Source organism: Anolis sagrei, chromosome 6 (genome assembly GCF_037176765.1).
Source record: "Anolis sagrei isolate rAnoSag1 chromosome 6, rAnoSag1.mat, whole genome shotgun sequence".
NCBI classification, from domain to species: Eukaryota; Metazoa; Chordata; class Lepidosauria; order Squamata; family Dactyloidae; genus Anolis; species Anolis sagrei.
This window is the reverse complement of record NC_090026.1, coordinates 3899242-3916708: the sequence shown is the minus strand read 5'-3', so window position 1 is coordinate 3916708 and position 17467 is coordinate 3899242. Positions and strand designations below refer to the sequence as shown.

Below are 17467 nucleotides of genomic sequence, written 5' to 3'. Positions count from 1 at the left end.
ATAGATGCAGGCGAAACATCTGGAGAGAATGCCTCTAGACCATGGCCATATAGGCCGAAAAAACCTACAACAACCCAGTGATTCCGGCCATGAAAGCCTTCGACAATACAACAATATTATGGTTGGGGGTCACCACAACATATGGAACTGCATTAAGGGGTCACGGCATTGGCAAGGTTGAGAACCACTGCTATCATCTAGCTTAAGGGCTAAGGGGGAAAAGGAAGGGGCCTGAGGCTGTTAGGAATGGTGGGAGTTGGAGTCCAAAACACCCGGAGGACCTAAGTTGTCCCATTCCTAGTGTAGATGCAAAAGAGTGCTAATAATCTTCCTCATCATCTCAAACGATCCAATGTAAACAAGGTCTGGGTGCAAAAAAATGGAAGCAATTGAGTAGGCAGATCCGGCTTCTCCACTTCCCACCCCAAAGCCATGTTCCCCCCTATTTAATAAAGGGGGGGTGGGGGTGTTATAAAATATTCTCTTTTGAAACGAACAATAAAATATTTAAGACGAAGCGTTCCCTCCGATGCCTACGCTCCTCCTACATTATTTCTCAAAGTTATGTAATGGGTAAACTTTTTTTTTTTTTATGTAAGACTATACATAACCATTTCTGGTTATTGTTTCTCCATCCTTTTTTGAATGGGAAATGATTGCTTGGGACGACAATGGTTGGGGATTGTGGGAGCTGAAGTCCAAAGTCTCTGGAAGCCCTAATGCAGTGTTTCTCAACCTGGGGGATGTGAGGGGGTGTTAGAGAGGTCAACAAAGATAATAATAATAATAGGCAGAAAAAACGAAATGCAAAGATACACAATGGAAAGAAGTGACAAGTGGAGTGCCGCAGGGTTCCGTCCTGGGCCGAGTCCTGTTCAACATCTTTATTAATGACTTAGATGAAGGGTTAGAAGGCAGGATCATCAAGTTTGCAGACGACACCAAATTGGAAGGGAGAGCCAATACTCCAGAGGACAGAAGCAGGATTCAAAACGATCTTGACAGATTAGAGAGATGATGGGCCAAAACTAACAAAATGAAGTTCAACAGGGACAAATGCAAGATACTCCACTTTGGCAGGAAAAACGAAATGCAAAGATACAGAATGGGGGAATGCCTGGCTCAAGAGCAGGACGTGTGAAAAAGATCCTCGTGGACAACAAGTTAAACATGAGCCAACACTGTGATGTGGTGGCAAAAAAAGCCAATGGGATTTTGGCCTGCATCAATAGGAGCATAGTGTCTAGATCTAGGGAAGTCATGCTACCCCTCTATTCTGCTTTGGTTAGACCACAACAGGAATATTGTGTCCAATTCTGGGCACCACAATTCAAGAGAGATATTGACAAGCTGGAATGTGTCCAGAGGAGGGCGACTCAAATGATCTGGAGAACAAGCCCTATGAGGAGCGGCTTAAGGAGCTGGGCATGTTTAGCCTGAAGAAGAGAAGGCTGAGAGGAGACATGATAGCCATGTATAAGTATGTGAGGGGAAGCCACAGGGAGGAGGGAGCAAGCTTGTTTTCTGCTTCCCTGGAGACTAGGACGCAAGGGAGCAATGGCTTCAAACTACAAGAAAGGAGATTCCATCTGAACATGAGGAAGAACTTTCTGACTGAGAGCCGTTCAGCAGTGGAACTCTCTGCCCCGGAGTGTGGTGAAGGCTCCTTCTTTGGAGGCTTTTAAACAGGCTGGATGGTCATCTGTCAGGGGTGATTAGAATGCAATATTCCTGCTTCTTGGCAGAATGGGGTTGGACTGGATGGCCCAGGAGGTCTCTTCCAACTCTTTGATTCTATGGTTCTAATAATAATAATAATAATAAGAAGAAGAAGAAGAAGAAGAAGAAGAAGAAGAAGAAGGGCAGATTCAAAACATAAAAGGCAAACAACAACAATAATCAGAAATACAGTGTTTTCTGTTGCCCATAGGGGTTCTGTTTTGGGAAGTTTAGCCCAATTTTATTGTTGGTGGGGTTCACAATGCTCTTTGATTGTAGGTGAACTATAAATCCCAGCAACGACAACTTGCAAATGACAAGGTCTATTTTCCCCAAACTCCACCAGTGTTCACATTTGGGCATATTGAGTATTTGTCCAGATCCATCATTGTTTGAGTTCCATTGTCCAGATCCATCATTGTTTGAGTTCGCCTACATCCAGTGCTCTCTGGATGTAGGCGAACTACAACTCCAAAACTCAAGGTCAATGCCCACCAAACCCTCCCAGTTTTTTCTGTTGGTAATGGGTGTTCTGTGTGCCGAGATTGGCTCAATTCCATTTTTGGTGGAGTTCAGAATGCTCTTTGATTGTAGGTGAACTATAAATCCCAACAACAACAACTCGCAAATGTCAAGGTCTATTTTCTCCAAACTCCACCAGTGTTCACATTTGGGCTTATTGAGTATTTGTGCCCAGTTTGGTCCAGATCCATCATTGTTTGAGTACGTAGTGCTCTCTGGATGTAGACGAACTACAACTCCCAAACTCAAGGTCAATGCCCACCAAACCCTCTCAGTATTTTCTGTTGGTCATGGGCGTTCTGTGTGCCAAGATTGGCTCAATTCCATTGTTGATGGAGTTCAAAATGCTCTTTGATTTTAGGTGAACTATAAATCCCAGCAACTACAACTTGCAAATGTCAAGGTCTATTTTCCCTAAACTCCACCAGTGTTCACATTTGGGCATATTGAGTATTTGTGCCCAGTTTGGTCCAGATCCATCATTATTTGAGTCCGTAGTGCTCTCTGGATGTAGGCGAACTACAACTCCCAAACTCAAGGTCAATGCCCACCAAACCCTTCCAGTATTTTCTGTTGGTCATGGGTGTTCTACGTGCCATATTTGGTTCAATTCCATCGTTGGTGGAGTTCAGAATGCTCTTTGATTGTAGGTGAACTATAAATCCGAGCAACTACAACTCCTAAATGTCAATGTTGTGGTTGGACATTTAATAAGTGTATTAAAGGGGGCGAGACATTAGGAAGCTTGAAAAACCTTGGCCTAATGCAATAATCTCTGGTTGCATCTGTACTGCAGAATTGATGCAGTTTGGCCTCACTTGAAGCACGGTGGCTGAAGGCTAGGGAATCCTGGGAGCTGTAGTTTGGGGAGTAACTTTTGCATTCACCCTTTGCTGCCTGCCTTCTTTCCAGCTCCGTCCAAAGGAAGTCAAGGCTTTGCAGGAGTTGAATGAGCCCGGCTGGCTGCGGCTGGAGGCCAATGACGCCATCACGGTTATCGAAGGCAGGTGAGAGTGTGGATGATGGGACCTGTTTCCATCCCAGCCTTGCAAGCCCATCGCTAGCATAGTGTTTGTCTCTTTGCACCTTCTTTCCCTTGGCCTGGCTTCCCTTGCTTAGCTAATATCACCCTTAGTTATGTATTAACTCTTAGACTAGAAGAATATTGTAACATTCTATTCTAACATATATTACATTTGGGTTGCTGTGAGTTTTCCAGGCTGTCTGGTCATGTTCGAGAAGCATTCTCTCCTGACATTTTGCCTGCATGTAGACAATGTCAACAGAAAGAATGTCAACAGGTTTCAGTGTCAACAGGTTTCAATGGCTTCTCTGTGTAGTCTGACACAACAGCTAACACCTCCAAACAAAGGATTCCCCCAGGCAGGAAGCAGCCAGGCTTTGAAGCTGCAAGGCTATTCAATGCTAATCAAGCTGGCTACTTGCAACATTCAAAGTTTTGGTGCCATACTGTCGAAGGCTTTTATGGCTGGAATCACTGGGTTGTTGTGAGTTTTCCAGGCTCTCTGCCCATGTTCCAGAAGCATTCTCTTCTGACGTTTCGGCCACATCTATGGCAGGCATTCTCAGAGGTTGTGAGGTCTGTTGGTAATAAGGCAAGTGGGGGTTATATACCTGTCCAGGGAGGGAGAAAGAACTCTTGTTTGCTTGAGGCAAGTGTGAACGGTGCAATTGGCCAACAGGGAAAATCCAGACAGGAAACAATCCGGGTCAGCTAACACCTCCCAACAAAGGATTCCTCCAGGCAGGAAGCAGCCAGGCTTTGAAACTGCAAGGACATTTGATGCTAATCAAGGTGGCCAATTGCAACACTGACACCTCAAACAAACAAGAGTTTGTTCTCCTACACAATCTCTCAGGATGCCTGCAATGTGTGCGAAAGGTCAGGAGAGAATGCTTCTGGAACATGGCCAGACAGCCCAGAAAACTCACAGCAACCTAGTAATAACAAATTAATAGCAATAATATTTTCAATAACAACACTATGTGACAAAATGAGAAAAACAAAATTTGTGCCTGGTTTGAAAGTGTTGTTCCTGTTTAATTGTACTTTGAAAGTGGTTGTTATACTGTATTGTCGAAGGCTTTCATGGCCGGAGTCACTGAGTTGTAGGTTTTTCCGGGCTATATGGCCATGTTCTAGAGGAATTTTCTCCTGACGTTTCGCCTGCATCTATGGCAAGTATCGTCAGAGGTAGTGAGGTCTGTTGGAACTAGGAAAATGGGAAGTAGGAAAAAGATTCCCCCCAGGCACTTCCAAGCCATTAAATGTTCATCTAGGTGGTCAGTTGAAACATTCACACCTAGCTGCAGCAGACAAGAGTCCTTTGTCCCACCCTAGTCATTCCACATATATATAAACCAATTTTCCTAGTTCCAACAGACCTCACTACCTGTGAGGATGCTTGGCATAGATGCAGGTGAAACGTCAGGAGAAAATGCCTCCAAAATATGGCCATATAGCCCGGAAAAACCTACAACAACCCAGTTATTATACTCCAGAAACTTTGTTTTTTGTGTCACAAACTGTATCAAATAGCTTGAGACTGTATAAGATATTCACTATAGCAAAATGTGCTATAGCAAAATGTCCTTTCCGTCGAAACAAACTATTGGCAGCGTAATAAACATTTCCCATGCTTTTAATGATAGAACCAATTGGGAAATCACATTTATCCAATTGGGAAATCACTATCTATCTATTTATCTATCTATCTATCACCCAGAAACAAAAAGGTGTGATGTAATATAGTAATATTTCCCGTTTGTTGAATTTAAGTTTGTGTTTTTGGAATTTTAACAGTTCAGAGTAGTTCTCTGCCTTCCCGCTTTTTCAAAACGTCCCGGTTTCGCTTTCCCGCTCTCCTCCTTGGTCCTCAGCTTGCTTCAATTGCTGCAAATAAGATCTCAAAGTGCAAAAGGAGTACTTTTCCAATGCTCTTCCTCCTCTTTCCAATTCTGCTTCCAGTCCTGACTCGTCCACATGGAGAGGGCAGAACAAGCGGACCCTGAAAGTGGGCATCTTCCCATCATCCATTGTGGCAGCCGCGGAGGAAACAGCGCCCCCTGGTGGGGCTCCCCGGATCAGCCTCCCCATCCGGAGCTCCTTTGTCCACTTAGGCCACGGGGACATTGACCCTGAAAGGGCCTGGGGATCCCCCGAACGCATGGAGGAGTAAGTGCGCAACGTCCATCATAGCTTGACCAGAGAAATGCTGCAAAAAAAAAATAGCTAACACCGGCATGGGCAAACTTGAGCCCTCCCTCCAGGTGTTTTGGACCAACTCCTATCTGTCTATCACTTTTCTCTTTTTATCTATCTATCTATCTATCTATCTATCTATCTATCCACCCACTCACCCACTCACCCACCTACCTACCTACCTACCTACCTACCTTTCTCTCACACACACACCTTTTGCTCTCTTCTGTCTATCTATTACCTTTCTCTACTATCTATCCAGTTCTCTCTCTCTCTCTAATCTACCTACCTACCTTTCTTTCTCTCTATCTCTCTCTCTATCACCTTTCACTCTCATCTGTCTATCTATCTATCTACCCACCCATCTACCTACCTACCTACCTACCTTTCTCTCTCTCTCTATTACCTTTTGCTCTTATCTATCTATCTTATCTATCTTATCTATCTATCTATCTATCTATCTATCTATCTATCTATCTATCTATCATCTCTTACCTTTCTCTCTCTGCTATCTATCTATCCAGTTATCTCTCTCTCTCTATCATCTACCTACCTACCTACCTTTCTCTCTCTCTCTCTCTCTCTATCACCTTTCACCCTCCTCTATTGTCTGTCTGTCTGTCTGTCTGTCTATCTATCTATCTATCTATCTATCTATCTATCTATCTATCTATTGCCTTTCTTTCTCATCTATCTATATCTATCTATCTATCTATCTATCTATCTATCTATCTATCTATCACCTTTCTCTCCTATCTATCTATCTATCTATCTATCTATCTATCTATCTATATCACCTTTCTCTATCTATCTATCTATCTATCTATCTATCACCTTTCTCTATCTATCTATCTATCTATCTATCTATCTATCACCTTTCTCTTATCTATCTATCTATCTATCTATCTATCTATCTATCTATCACCTTTCTCTATCCATCCATCCATCCATCCATCCATCTATCTATCTATCTATCTATCTATCTATCTATCTATCTATCTATCTATCTATCTATCACCTCTATCTATCTATCTATCTATCTATCTATCTACCTACCTACACACCTACCTACCTACCTTTCTCTCTCTCTCTCTATTACCTTTTGCTCTCATCTATCTATCATCTATCTATCTATATCTATCTATCTATCATCTATCTATCTATCTATCTATCTATCTATCTATCTATCTATCTATCTATCTATCTATCTATCATCTATCACCTTTCTCTACTATCTATCCAGTTATCTCTCTCTCTCTATCATCTACCTACCTACCTTCTTCTCTCTCTATCACCTTTCTCTCTCTCTCTCTCTATCACCTTTTACTCTCATCTACCTACCTACCTACCCATCCTTCTTTCTCTCCCACTCTCTTTCATCTATTTTTCTATCTATCTGCAGGAATTCCACGGTACAGATGCAGCCAAAATCAGGGTTTTTTGTTAACTGAAGGCACCTCTGCATTGTCACATTGATGCCACTTGTCACTCTCTTAATTGCAATTGCTCAGTGCTGTGAGATCCTGGGAGCTGTGGCTTGGCAAGGCACCAGGATGGCTCTTAGGAATTGTGGGAGTTACAGTCCAAAACACCTGGAGAGCCCAAGCTTGCCCATACCTGGGCTAACAACATTCATCTTCCCATCCATGGAATAGATGAATAGATCATTAATTCCCATGCAATTTGGTCCATTAAAACAAATAATAATGTGAGTGTTTCCTACCCCAGGAAAAAAGGGAAGCCACGATCGGGAAACGCCAGCCCGCAGAACCCAACTAAAGGCCAGCAGTTGCTACAGTTGGCACGTAAGTAACAACTCCCTTTGGATATCAATTCCCATCATCCTCATCATTGATGGGAGTTGTAGTCACCAAGTTCATTTTGGGAGGAAAGTGAAAGGAAGCCAGTTGAGACATCCATTACCCCTTTTGCTACTGCCACATGCAGTTCTGGATTACAGCTATTATTATTATTATTATTATTATGTTTATGTTTATGTTTATTATGTTTATTATGTTTATGTTTATGTTTATTTATACCTCGCTAAACCAGTTGTGACATCTGTCATCCCATTACCACTGCTGTGCAATTCTGGACTATTATTATTATTATTATTATTATTATGTTTATTTATACCCCGCTAAGAAACTAAAAGTGGCATTTCGGTACAAGAAGGCTGTGGATGATGGGAGTTGTAGTCAACATCCCTGGCTGGAGCAGAAAAAGGGATAGGAAAGTTGTTCTGACTTGCTGTGCTCATGATTATGAACATTAATGTTCTGCTTTTATCTCAAGTTAAGTGTTCTGGACTACAGCTCCTATCATCCTAAAAAAGGGTTGTGGTTGATGGGATATGCAGTCAACATCCCTGACTGGAGTAGGGGTCAGGAGAAGAAAACTGTTTTGATCTGCTGTACCTGCTGCAGTATGGTCTATATAGTTCTGGACCACAACTCCCATCATTGCCAGGTAGAGTTTATGGGATATGTAGTCAGCATATCTGGAAAGAGCAAGGAGGAGGAGAGGAAGACTATTTTGATCATGCTGTCTTGCCTACCATTCTGGACTACAACTCCCATGAACTCTGTTTGGCAATGATGGGAGTTGTAGTCCAGAATGGTAAACTAGACAGCATGCAAGTACAGCAGATAAGAATAATTTTCCTCTCCTCCTCCTTGCACTTTCCAGAGATGCTGACTACATATCCCATCAACTCCCATCATCACCAAACAGAGTTGATGGGAGTTGTAGTTAGCATCCAAAAACATTTGGCAGATAAGAATAATTTTCCTCTCCTCCTCCTTGCTTTTTCCAGAGATGATGACTACATATCCCATCAACTCCCATCATCACCAAACAGAGTTGAAGGGAGTTGTAGTTAGCATCCAAAAACATTTGGCAGATAAGAATAATTTTCCTCTCCTCCTCCTTGCTCTTTCCAGAGATGCTGACTACATATCCCATCAACTCCCATCATCACCAAACAGAGTTGAAGGGAGTTGTAGTTAGCATGCAAAAACATTTGGGGGAAAGGAAGAGAAAGGAAAGCATTGGGACATCCTGCAATACTGTCTGCAATGCAATTTGGCCTGTGCCATTCTGGACTACAACTCCCACTATCCTCAAACCAGAGTGCTGTGGTTGATAGGAGAGGTAGTCCGCCTCCCTGCCTGAACCAGACTCATTTTTGGGTAGGAAGTAAAGGAAGCCAGCCTGTTTGAATTGTTTTGTATCTTTTCCCATCAGGTCTCTCCAAAAGCCTGGAGTCCATTTCGGATTTCAGCATCCTTCGCGCCAAGTCCAAGTTCCCTCCCTGCAAGGCCGAACGGCCCGGTGCCAACGCCCAGCGGCGTTTCAGTGACCTGCCACCCCCAATGCCGCCACCGCCGCCCCCGGAGCCCCATCGCCTGCCCAAACTGCCCCCACGCGTCCCCAACCCGGCCCTGCCCACCTGGGCGCTCCCCAAATCCGAGGCTCCAGGAACCCGAGAGAAAGAGGCGGCGAGGACCCAAAGACCGCCGCCGGTCAAAGGCGTGCTGGCCTTGCCCCCGGCTCCTTCCAGCGGGCAGAGGCCCACCCTGGGAGACATCGAGAAGAAGGTCAAGGAGGTAAGGATGCAACCCTTATGTTGGAGAGGGTTCCCAAAGGCCATCTAGTCCAACCCCATTCCGCTATGCAAGAATACACGACTTTTTGAAATTATCCCATCCAACCTAACATTTGGATGCTCCCTTCCAAGAGATTTCTCTGCTACCATTTCTCAGGCAGATAGAATTCTAGGAGCTTTGGATGGTGTCCCAAAAGGCCATCTAGTCCAACGCCATTCCGCTATGCAAGAATACACGACTTTTTGAAATTATCCCATCCAACCTAACGTTTGGAAGCTCCCTTCCTAGAGATTTCTCTGCTACCATTTCTCAGGCAGATAGAATTCTAGGAGATTTGGATGGTGTCCCAAAAGGCCATCTAGTCCAACCCCATTCCGACATGCAAGAATACACGACTTTTTGAAACTATCCCATCCAACCTAACGTTTGGAAGCTCCCTTCCAAGAGATTTCTCTGCTACCATTTCTCAGGCAGATAGAATTCTAGGAGCTTTGGAGGGTGTCCCAAAAGGCCATCTAGTCCAACCCCATTCCGACATGCAAGAATACACGACTTTTTGAAACTATCCCATCCAACCTAACGTTTGGAAGCTCCCTTTCAAGATATTTCTCTGCTACCATTTCTCAGGCAGATAGAATTCTAGGAGCTTTGGAGGGTGTCCCAAAAGGCCATCTAGTCCAACCCCATTCCGACATGCAAGAATACACGACTTTTTGAAACTATCCCATCCAACCTAACGTTTGGAAGCTCCCTTCCAAGAGATTTCTCTGCTACCATTTCTCAGGCAGATAGAATTCTAGGAGCTTTGGAGGGTGTCCCAAAAGGCCATCTAGTCCAACCCCATTCCGACATGCAAGAATACACGACTTTTTGAAACTATCCCATCCAACCTAACGTTTGGAAGCTCCCTTCCAAGAGATTTCTCTGCTACCATTTCTCAGGCAGATAGAATTCTAGGAGCTTTGGAGGGTGTCCCAAAAGGCCATCTAGTCCAACCCCATTCCGACATGCAAGAATACACGACTTTTTGAAACTATCCCATCCAACCTAACGTTTGGAAGCTCCCTTTCAAGATATTTCTCTGCTACCATTTCTCAGGCAGATAGAATTCTAGGAGCTTTGGAGGGTGTCCCAAAAGGCCATCTAGTCCAACCCCATTCCGACATGCAAGAATACACGACTTTTTGAAACTATCCCATCCAACCTAACGTTTGGAAGCTCCCTTCCAAGAGATTTCTCTGCTACCATTTCTCAGGCAGATAGAATTCTAGGAGCTTTGGAGGGTGTCCCAAAAGGCCATCTAGTCCAACCCCATTCCGACATGCAAGAATACACGACTTTTTGAAACTATCCCATCCAACCTAACGTTTGGAAGCTCCCTTTCAAGATATTTCTCTGCTACCATTTCTCAGGCAGATAGAATTCTAGGAGCTTTGGAGGGTGTCCCAAAAGGCCATCTAGTCCAACCCCATTCCGACATGCAAGAATACACGACTTTTTGAAACTATCCCATCCAACCTAATGTTTGGAAGCTCCCTTCCAAGAGATTTCTCTGCTACCATTTCTCAGGCAGGTACAATTCTAGGAGCTTTGGAGGGTGTCCCAAAAGGCCATCTAGTTCATCCCATTCCACCATTCAGAAAAACACAACTAAAGCATTCCTGAAAGAAGGTCATCCAAACTGAAGGTGGAGAGTCCACATTCCGCCTTCAGATAGGTCTTTACTATTATTAACAAGCTCTTCCCACTAATGTTTAGCTTGAATCTCTTTTCTTGCCATTTGGATCCATTGGTTCATCTCCTAGTTTCTGTGCAGCAGAACACATATTGATCTGTCTTCAATATGATATCGCTTTTATATAATTCAATCTGGTTCTCAAATCACCCCTCAATCTTGACTCTATGTGAGAGGAAGCCACAGGGAGGAGGAGGGAGCAAACTTGTTTTCTGATTCCATGGAGATTAGGACAAGGAACAATGGCTTCAAACTACAAGAGAGGAGATTCCATCTGAACACGAGGAAGAACTTCCTGACTGTGAGAGCCGTTCAGCAGTGGAACTCTCTGCCCCAGAGTGTGGTGGCGGCTCCTTTTTTGGAAGCTTTGACACAGAGGCTGGATGGCCATCTGTCAGGGGTGATTTGAATGCAATATTCCTGCTTCTTGGCAGAATGGGGTTGGACTGGATGGCCCAGGAGGTCTCTTCCAACTCTTTGATTCTATGATTCCATCATATCAAGATCTTTTTGGGTTGTTGTAGGTTTTTTCAGACTATATGACCATGTTCTAGAGGTATTCTCTCCTGACGTTTCACCTGCATCTATGACAAGTATCCTCAGAGGGTGTGAGGTCTCACAGCCTCTGAGGATGCTTGCCATAGATGCAGGCGAAACGTCAGGAGAGAATGCCTCTAGAACATGGCCATATAGCTCGAAAAAACCTTCAACAATCCAGTGATTCCAGCCATGAAAGTCTTCGACAATACAAGATCTTTTTGATTCAGTAGTTCTTTTGCAGAGAGGAATGAATACACTAATGGACCAGATCTCATATGATCTTGGAAGCTAAGCAGGGTCAGCCCTAGTTAAGCCTTGGAGGGGGGACCACTAATTAACCTCAGGTACCTTGACTGTATTTCATAGGAAAGAACTGGCCTAACCATCTCTGGCGCCCAAAATTAAAGTGGTCCCCACCAAATCAACAGGCAACTTGAAGCAGCAGAGCTACCACAATGCAGTTTTCACCCTCTGAGAAAGTACTAAATCCCATCTGATCTTGGAAGCTAAGCAGGGTCAGGCCTGGTTAGGAGTCGAATGGGAGAACGCCAGTTGACATAGAGCCGTACACATAAAAGGTCTTTGGGGACAGTTTCATAATGTGAAATATTGTTTATATTTTTTTAAAGCTTGCTTTTAACTGCTTATGTAGCTTAGAATCATAGGGCCATCCAGTCCAACCCCGTTCTGCCAAGAAGCAGGAATATTGCATCCAAAGCACCCCTTACAGATGGCCATCCAGCCTCTGTTCAAAAGCTTCCAAAGAAGGAGCCTCCGCCACACTCCAGGGCAGAGAGTTCCACGGCTGAACAGTTCTCACAGCTAGGAAGTTCTTCCTCATGTTCTCCTCTCTTGTAGTTTGAAGCCATTGTTCCGCATCCTAGTCTCCAGGGAAGCAGAAAACAAGCTTGCTCCCTCCTCCCTGTGACTTCATGTATTTATACATGGCTATCATATCTTCTCACATCCTTCTCTTCTTCAGGCTAAACATGCCCAGCTCCTTAAGCCACTCCTCATAGGGCTTGTTCTCCAGACCCTTGATCATTTGAGTCGCCCTCTTCTGGACACATTCCAGCTTGTCAATATCTCTCTTCAATTGTGGTGCCCAGAATTGGACACAATATTCCAGGTGTGGTCTAATCACACCTGGAATCTTGTGTCCAATTCTGTTTTTAATTTGTGTATAATATGCATTTTCAAGCAATATGTTTTCTTGTCTTGAATTATACTGACGTTTTGCCCACTTAGGTGGAAGAGCGGGTGCATGGGTCCACAACAGAGGAATGCCGCGAGGCCTTGAGGTTGCATGGCTGGGATGTCCAAAAAGCTGCCCAGATGCTCAAGGTACCAACTTTCGTATGGGACGGGTGAGGTCTATGTCTCTGATTCCAGCTCAGCATAGGATTCCAGAGTGCATCTACACTAAAGAACGCATGCGGTTTGACCCCACTTTGAACTGCCTTGGCTCCTTGACGTGGAATCCAAGGAGTTGTCATTTGACAAGTCCTTTTGCCTTCTCTACCAAAAAGGGCTGGGGACTCCAAAAACTACAACTCCATCTCAATTTATGGCTGTGCCAAGAGGAGGACGCCATTGACTTCACCAGTTTCTTTAATTCCTGGAAATTTGCTGATCATGCTTGTGGATTTCAGTGGCTTCTCTGTGTAGTCTGTGTAGCATGTGGACAATTTCAAGAGAAAGGAGGAAACCATGAAAATGAACAAAATCTGGCTACCACTATTCCAAAACTCTAAAATTACAACAGCACAACAACAGAGAGGAAACAAACAAGGACATCTAATCACCTCTCAACAAAAGATTGGTCCAGGCACTGCCAGGCAATCAAATGCTAATCAAGGTGGTCAGTTGAAACATTCACACCTAGCTCCAGCAGACAAGAGTCCTTTGTCCCACCCTGGTCATTCCACAGATATATAAACCCTTTTTCCTAGTTCCAACAGACCTCACTACCTCTGAGGATGCTTGCCATAGATGCAGGCAAAACGTCAGGAGAGAATGCCTCTAGAATATGGCCATATAGCCTGAAAAAACCTACAACAACCCATGAAATGCTAATCAAGGTGGTCAGTTGAAACATTCACACCTAGCTCCAGCAGACAAGAGTCCTTTGTCCCACCCTGGTCATTCCACAGATATATAAACCCTTTTTCCTAGTTCCAACAAACCTCACTACCTCTGAGGATGCTTGCCGTAGATGCAGGTGAAATGTCAGGAAAAGAAATGCCTTTTACATGGCTATATAGCCCGAAAAAACCTACAAGAACTCAATACAATAATTAATATAAATCACATAATAATAATAATAATAATAATAATAATAATAATAATAATACTTTATTTATACCCCGCCACCATCTCCCCAACGGACTTGGAGCAGCTTACATGAGACCAAGCCCAACAACACATCAATAAAACAAGAAAGCAATAAACGAAAACAATACAATTAATATAAAGCACATATATAATGATAATAATGAGGCTTTTAAACAGAGGCTGGATGGCCATCTGTCAGGGGTGCTTTGAATGCAATTTTCCTGCTTCTTGGCAGAATGGGGTTGGACAGGATGGCCCATGAGATCTCTTCCAACTCTTTGATTCTATGATTCTAAGAGACCAAGCTATAGAATTGATGCAGCTTGAACAACTCATGGCTCAATCTTGTGGAATCCTGGGATTTGTAGCTTGGGAAGGTTCCTGAATGTTAGGAAGTTTTGTGTACATGAGGAATAAGTTCCTGACTGGGTTGTTGTAGGTTTTTTCGGGCTATATGGCCATGGTCTAGAGGCATTCTCTCCTGACATTTCGCCTACATCTATGGCAAGCATCCTCAGAGGCAGTGAGGTCTGTTGAAACTAGGGTTTATATATCTGTGGAATGACCAGGGTGGGACAAGGGACTCTTGCCTGTTGGAGCTAGGTGTGAATATTTCCACTTTGATGGCCTGACAGTGCCTGGAGCAATCTTTTGTTGAGAGGTGATTATATGTCCTTGTTTGTTTCCTCTCTGTTGTTGTGCTGTTGTAATTTTAGAGATTTTTTTTTTAATACTGGTAGCCAGATTTTGTTCATTTTCATGGTTTCCTCCTTTCTGTTGAAATTGTCCACATGCTTCTTGTGTATTTCAATGGCTTCTCTGTGTTGTCTGTGTAGCATGTGGACAATTTCAACTATTCATTCTCTGGCGTAGATGCCTCTCCTGTCGTTTTCTATCCTGATTGACGGTGATGTTTCTCCTTTCTCGCAGGTGGACCAGCTCTTCCACTTGAGTTCCTTCTCACGTGAAGAGTGCCGGCGGATCCTCGAAAAGCACCGCTGGAACCTGGCCATGGCCTCCCGCTACGTCCTCAGCCGCGGCCTCCGAGCGTAACCCTCTGGAAACACGCCACAACGGTGCTGAATGTCCAAGTCTTCCAAGGAGAAGAGAGGTCCGGTTGTCCTCTTGGTGTGTGGATGGAGCCCAAGGCAAGCAGGGAGAGTATCTATATGTCCATCTCTTAGTACTGCAACATCCATAAGCGAACCATTCCTTGCTCAGTCCCAGAACTTTGCTTGACTCTGGCACCCAATTCAAGCGGAACCTTTGATCCACATTTGCCGCAGTTTGGTTGCAGGTACAAGACTGAAATGGACACCATCAAGAAGGAGAAATCTCCCATGATTGTTGTATTCCCTTTGGGAGGAATTAAAGTGGACCATGCAGTTTCCATCTCTAGACTTGCAAATATAGCCAGAACTCTCCAGGTGCGTCTACACTGTAGAATTAATGCAGTCTAACACTACTTTTCCTGCCATGGCTCAGTGTTATAGTTTGCTGAGGACCCAGCACTCTTTGATAGAGAAGACCAAACTTCAACTCCCAGGTTTCGGTAGCATCGAGCCATGGCAGTTACAGCAATGCAATACTGAACTCATTCGAGAGCAGGCCAGGTGTTTTGGACTCCAACTCCCACAATTCAACTCCCACATTCTAATCATAATATGAATTAAAGCAATGTATTAACTCAATCATGGGCCAACTTGGGCCCTCCAGGTGTTTTGGACTCCAGCTCCCACATCTATGGCAGGCATCCTCAGAGGTTGTGAGGTCTGTTAGAGACTAGGCAAGTGGGTTTTTATATATTCCTGTGGAATGAATTCCAGAGTGGGAGAAACTCTCGTCTGTGGGAGGCAAGTGTGAATTTTGCAGTTGGCCACCTTGATTAGCATTGAATGGACTTGCAGCTTCAAAGACAGGCTGATTGTTGCCCGGGGGAATCCTTTGTTGGGAGGTATTATCTGGCCCCCGGTGGCGCAGTGGGTTAAAGCACTGAGCTGCTGAGCTTGTTGATCGAAAGGTCACAGGTTCGATTCCGGGGAGCGGCGTGAGCTTCCGCTGTCAGCCCTAGCTTCTGCCAACCTAGCAGTTCGAAAACATGCAAATGTGAGTAGATCAATAGGTACCGCTCCGGCGGGAAGGTAACTGTGCTCCATGCAGTCATGCCGGCCACATGACCTTGGAGGTGTCTACGGACAACGCTGGCTCTTCGGCTTAGAAATGGAGATGAGCACCACACCCCAGAGTCAGACATGACTGGACTTAATGTCAGGGGACTACCTTTTTACCTTTACCTAGAGCTGGAAAAGACAGATACATTATCCTTTCTTAAAAATTGCTACTAAGTAGTTAAGAGACATCTCTTTTGTAAGGCAGGTGCCCTGGGTTCCAGTCCTTGGCACCACAGTTTTAGAGCTCGGGCACCACATCCAAGAGCCATTGCAAATCTGCATATATATAGACAGAGTGGACAGCTATCAGTGGTTAGGAATTGTGGGAGTTGAAGTCCAAAACACCTGGAGGGCCCAAGTTGGCCCATGCCTGCTCTATAGTGCAGCTGCACCCAGAGGATCTCAATGCCTCCATCTTTGGACCTGTGCACCAAACGAAGCCTTACTTTTCCATAAGGACCCTTCTTGTTGTATGTATAGAATCAGCTACAAGTCTTCTATCCTAGGTTTTATGGACCAAAGTTTTCCAGAAGCTTGCCATGCTTTTCCTCTGAGGCTGAGAGAGTGTGCTCATTTCCTTTTTGTAAACAAACAACAACACTGTTTGTTGGGATTTCGGTGCCTTCCAAGTCGTTTCTGACTTACCGTGACCTTAATACAGACTGATCATGGGGTTTTCTAGGGCTGAGAGTGTGTGACTCACCCAAAGCTACCCAATGGGTTCTTGTAGCCAGCCTGGGGTTCAAACCTGGGCTTCCTAGTTTCCTTTGCCAATTTTCTAACCAAGTCAATTTTGGGGATTTTCTTGGTGAGATTTCTCCTGGATTTCCGACCATGACGTTCCTCTGAAGCTGAGAATTTCCAAGTTTGCACTAGGATTGAAACCCTGACCCCTCTGAATGCGAATCCACACCCAGACCACTATTTTGTGCTAAGAGACTCGAAAGTCCCATTTCCACCCACCCACCCCTGGACTTTGTCCAAATGCAAATGTAAATCAGTTTCCTTTTGTAAATACAATGTAAATGGGTGAATAAATATGCTGTTCAGTAAAGGATTCCTAACTGCAAGTGTGCTCATTTTGGGGGGGGGGAAAAGAACACAGCTTCCTCTTTCTAAGGCCTGGGCAAACTTGGGCTCTCCAGGTGGACTCCAATTCCCACAATTCCTAACAGTCTCAGGCCCTTTCCTTTTCCTCGTCAGCCGCTTAAGCAGAGTGCTGGGCCCATAACCAATGTTAGGCTCTGTTGCCTGTGTGGAGTGCAAGGAAGCTTCTGCTACAGCAGGCCTGAGCCAACTTGGACCCTCCAGGTGTTTTGGACTCCAACTCCCAGAGTTCCTAACAGCCTCAGGACCTTTCCTTCTCCCCCTCAGCTGCTTAAGCTGAGTGCTGGGCCCATAACCAATGTTAGGCTCTGTTACCTGTGCAGAGTGCAAGGAAGCTTTCTCCACAGCAGGCCTGGGCAAGCTTGGGCCCTCCAGGTGTTTTGGATTCCAACTCCCAGAATTCCTAACAACCTCAAGCCCTTTCCTTTTCCTCCTTGGCTCTTAAGCAGAGTGCTGGGCCCATAACCAATGTTAGGCTCTGTTGCCTGTGCGGAGTGCAAGGAAGCTT

The 17467-nt window shown here is 44.6% G+C and overlaps 1 protein-coding gene across 1 annotated transcript in view; it reads left to right on the top strand.

The window, feature by feature from the left end:
* The window catches only part of TNK1 (tyrosine kinase non receptor 1), a 59978-nt gene extending 43042 nt beyond the window's left edge, over window positions 1–16936 (top strand). Inside the window, exons 9-14 of the mRNA XM_060779901.2 lie at window positions 3154–3248; window positions 5231–5437; window positions 7193–7269; window positions 8711–9072; window positions 12596–12691; window positions 14612–16936. Coding sequence (XP_060635884.2) covers window positions 3154–3248; window positions 5231–5437; window positions 7193–7269; window positions 8711–9072; window positions 12596–12691; window positions 14612–14734 — 960 coding nt within the window. The 3' untranslated portion in view covers window positions 14735–16936. The remainder of the gene's footprint in view (window positions 1–3153; window positions 3249–5230; window positions 5438–7192; window positions 7270–8710; window positions 9073–12595; window positions 12692–14611) is intronic.
* The last annotated feature ends 531 nt before the right edge of the window (window positions 16937–17467 follow it).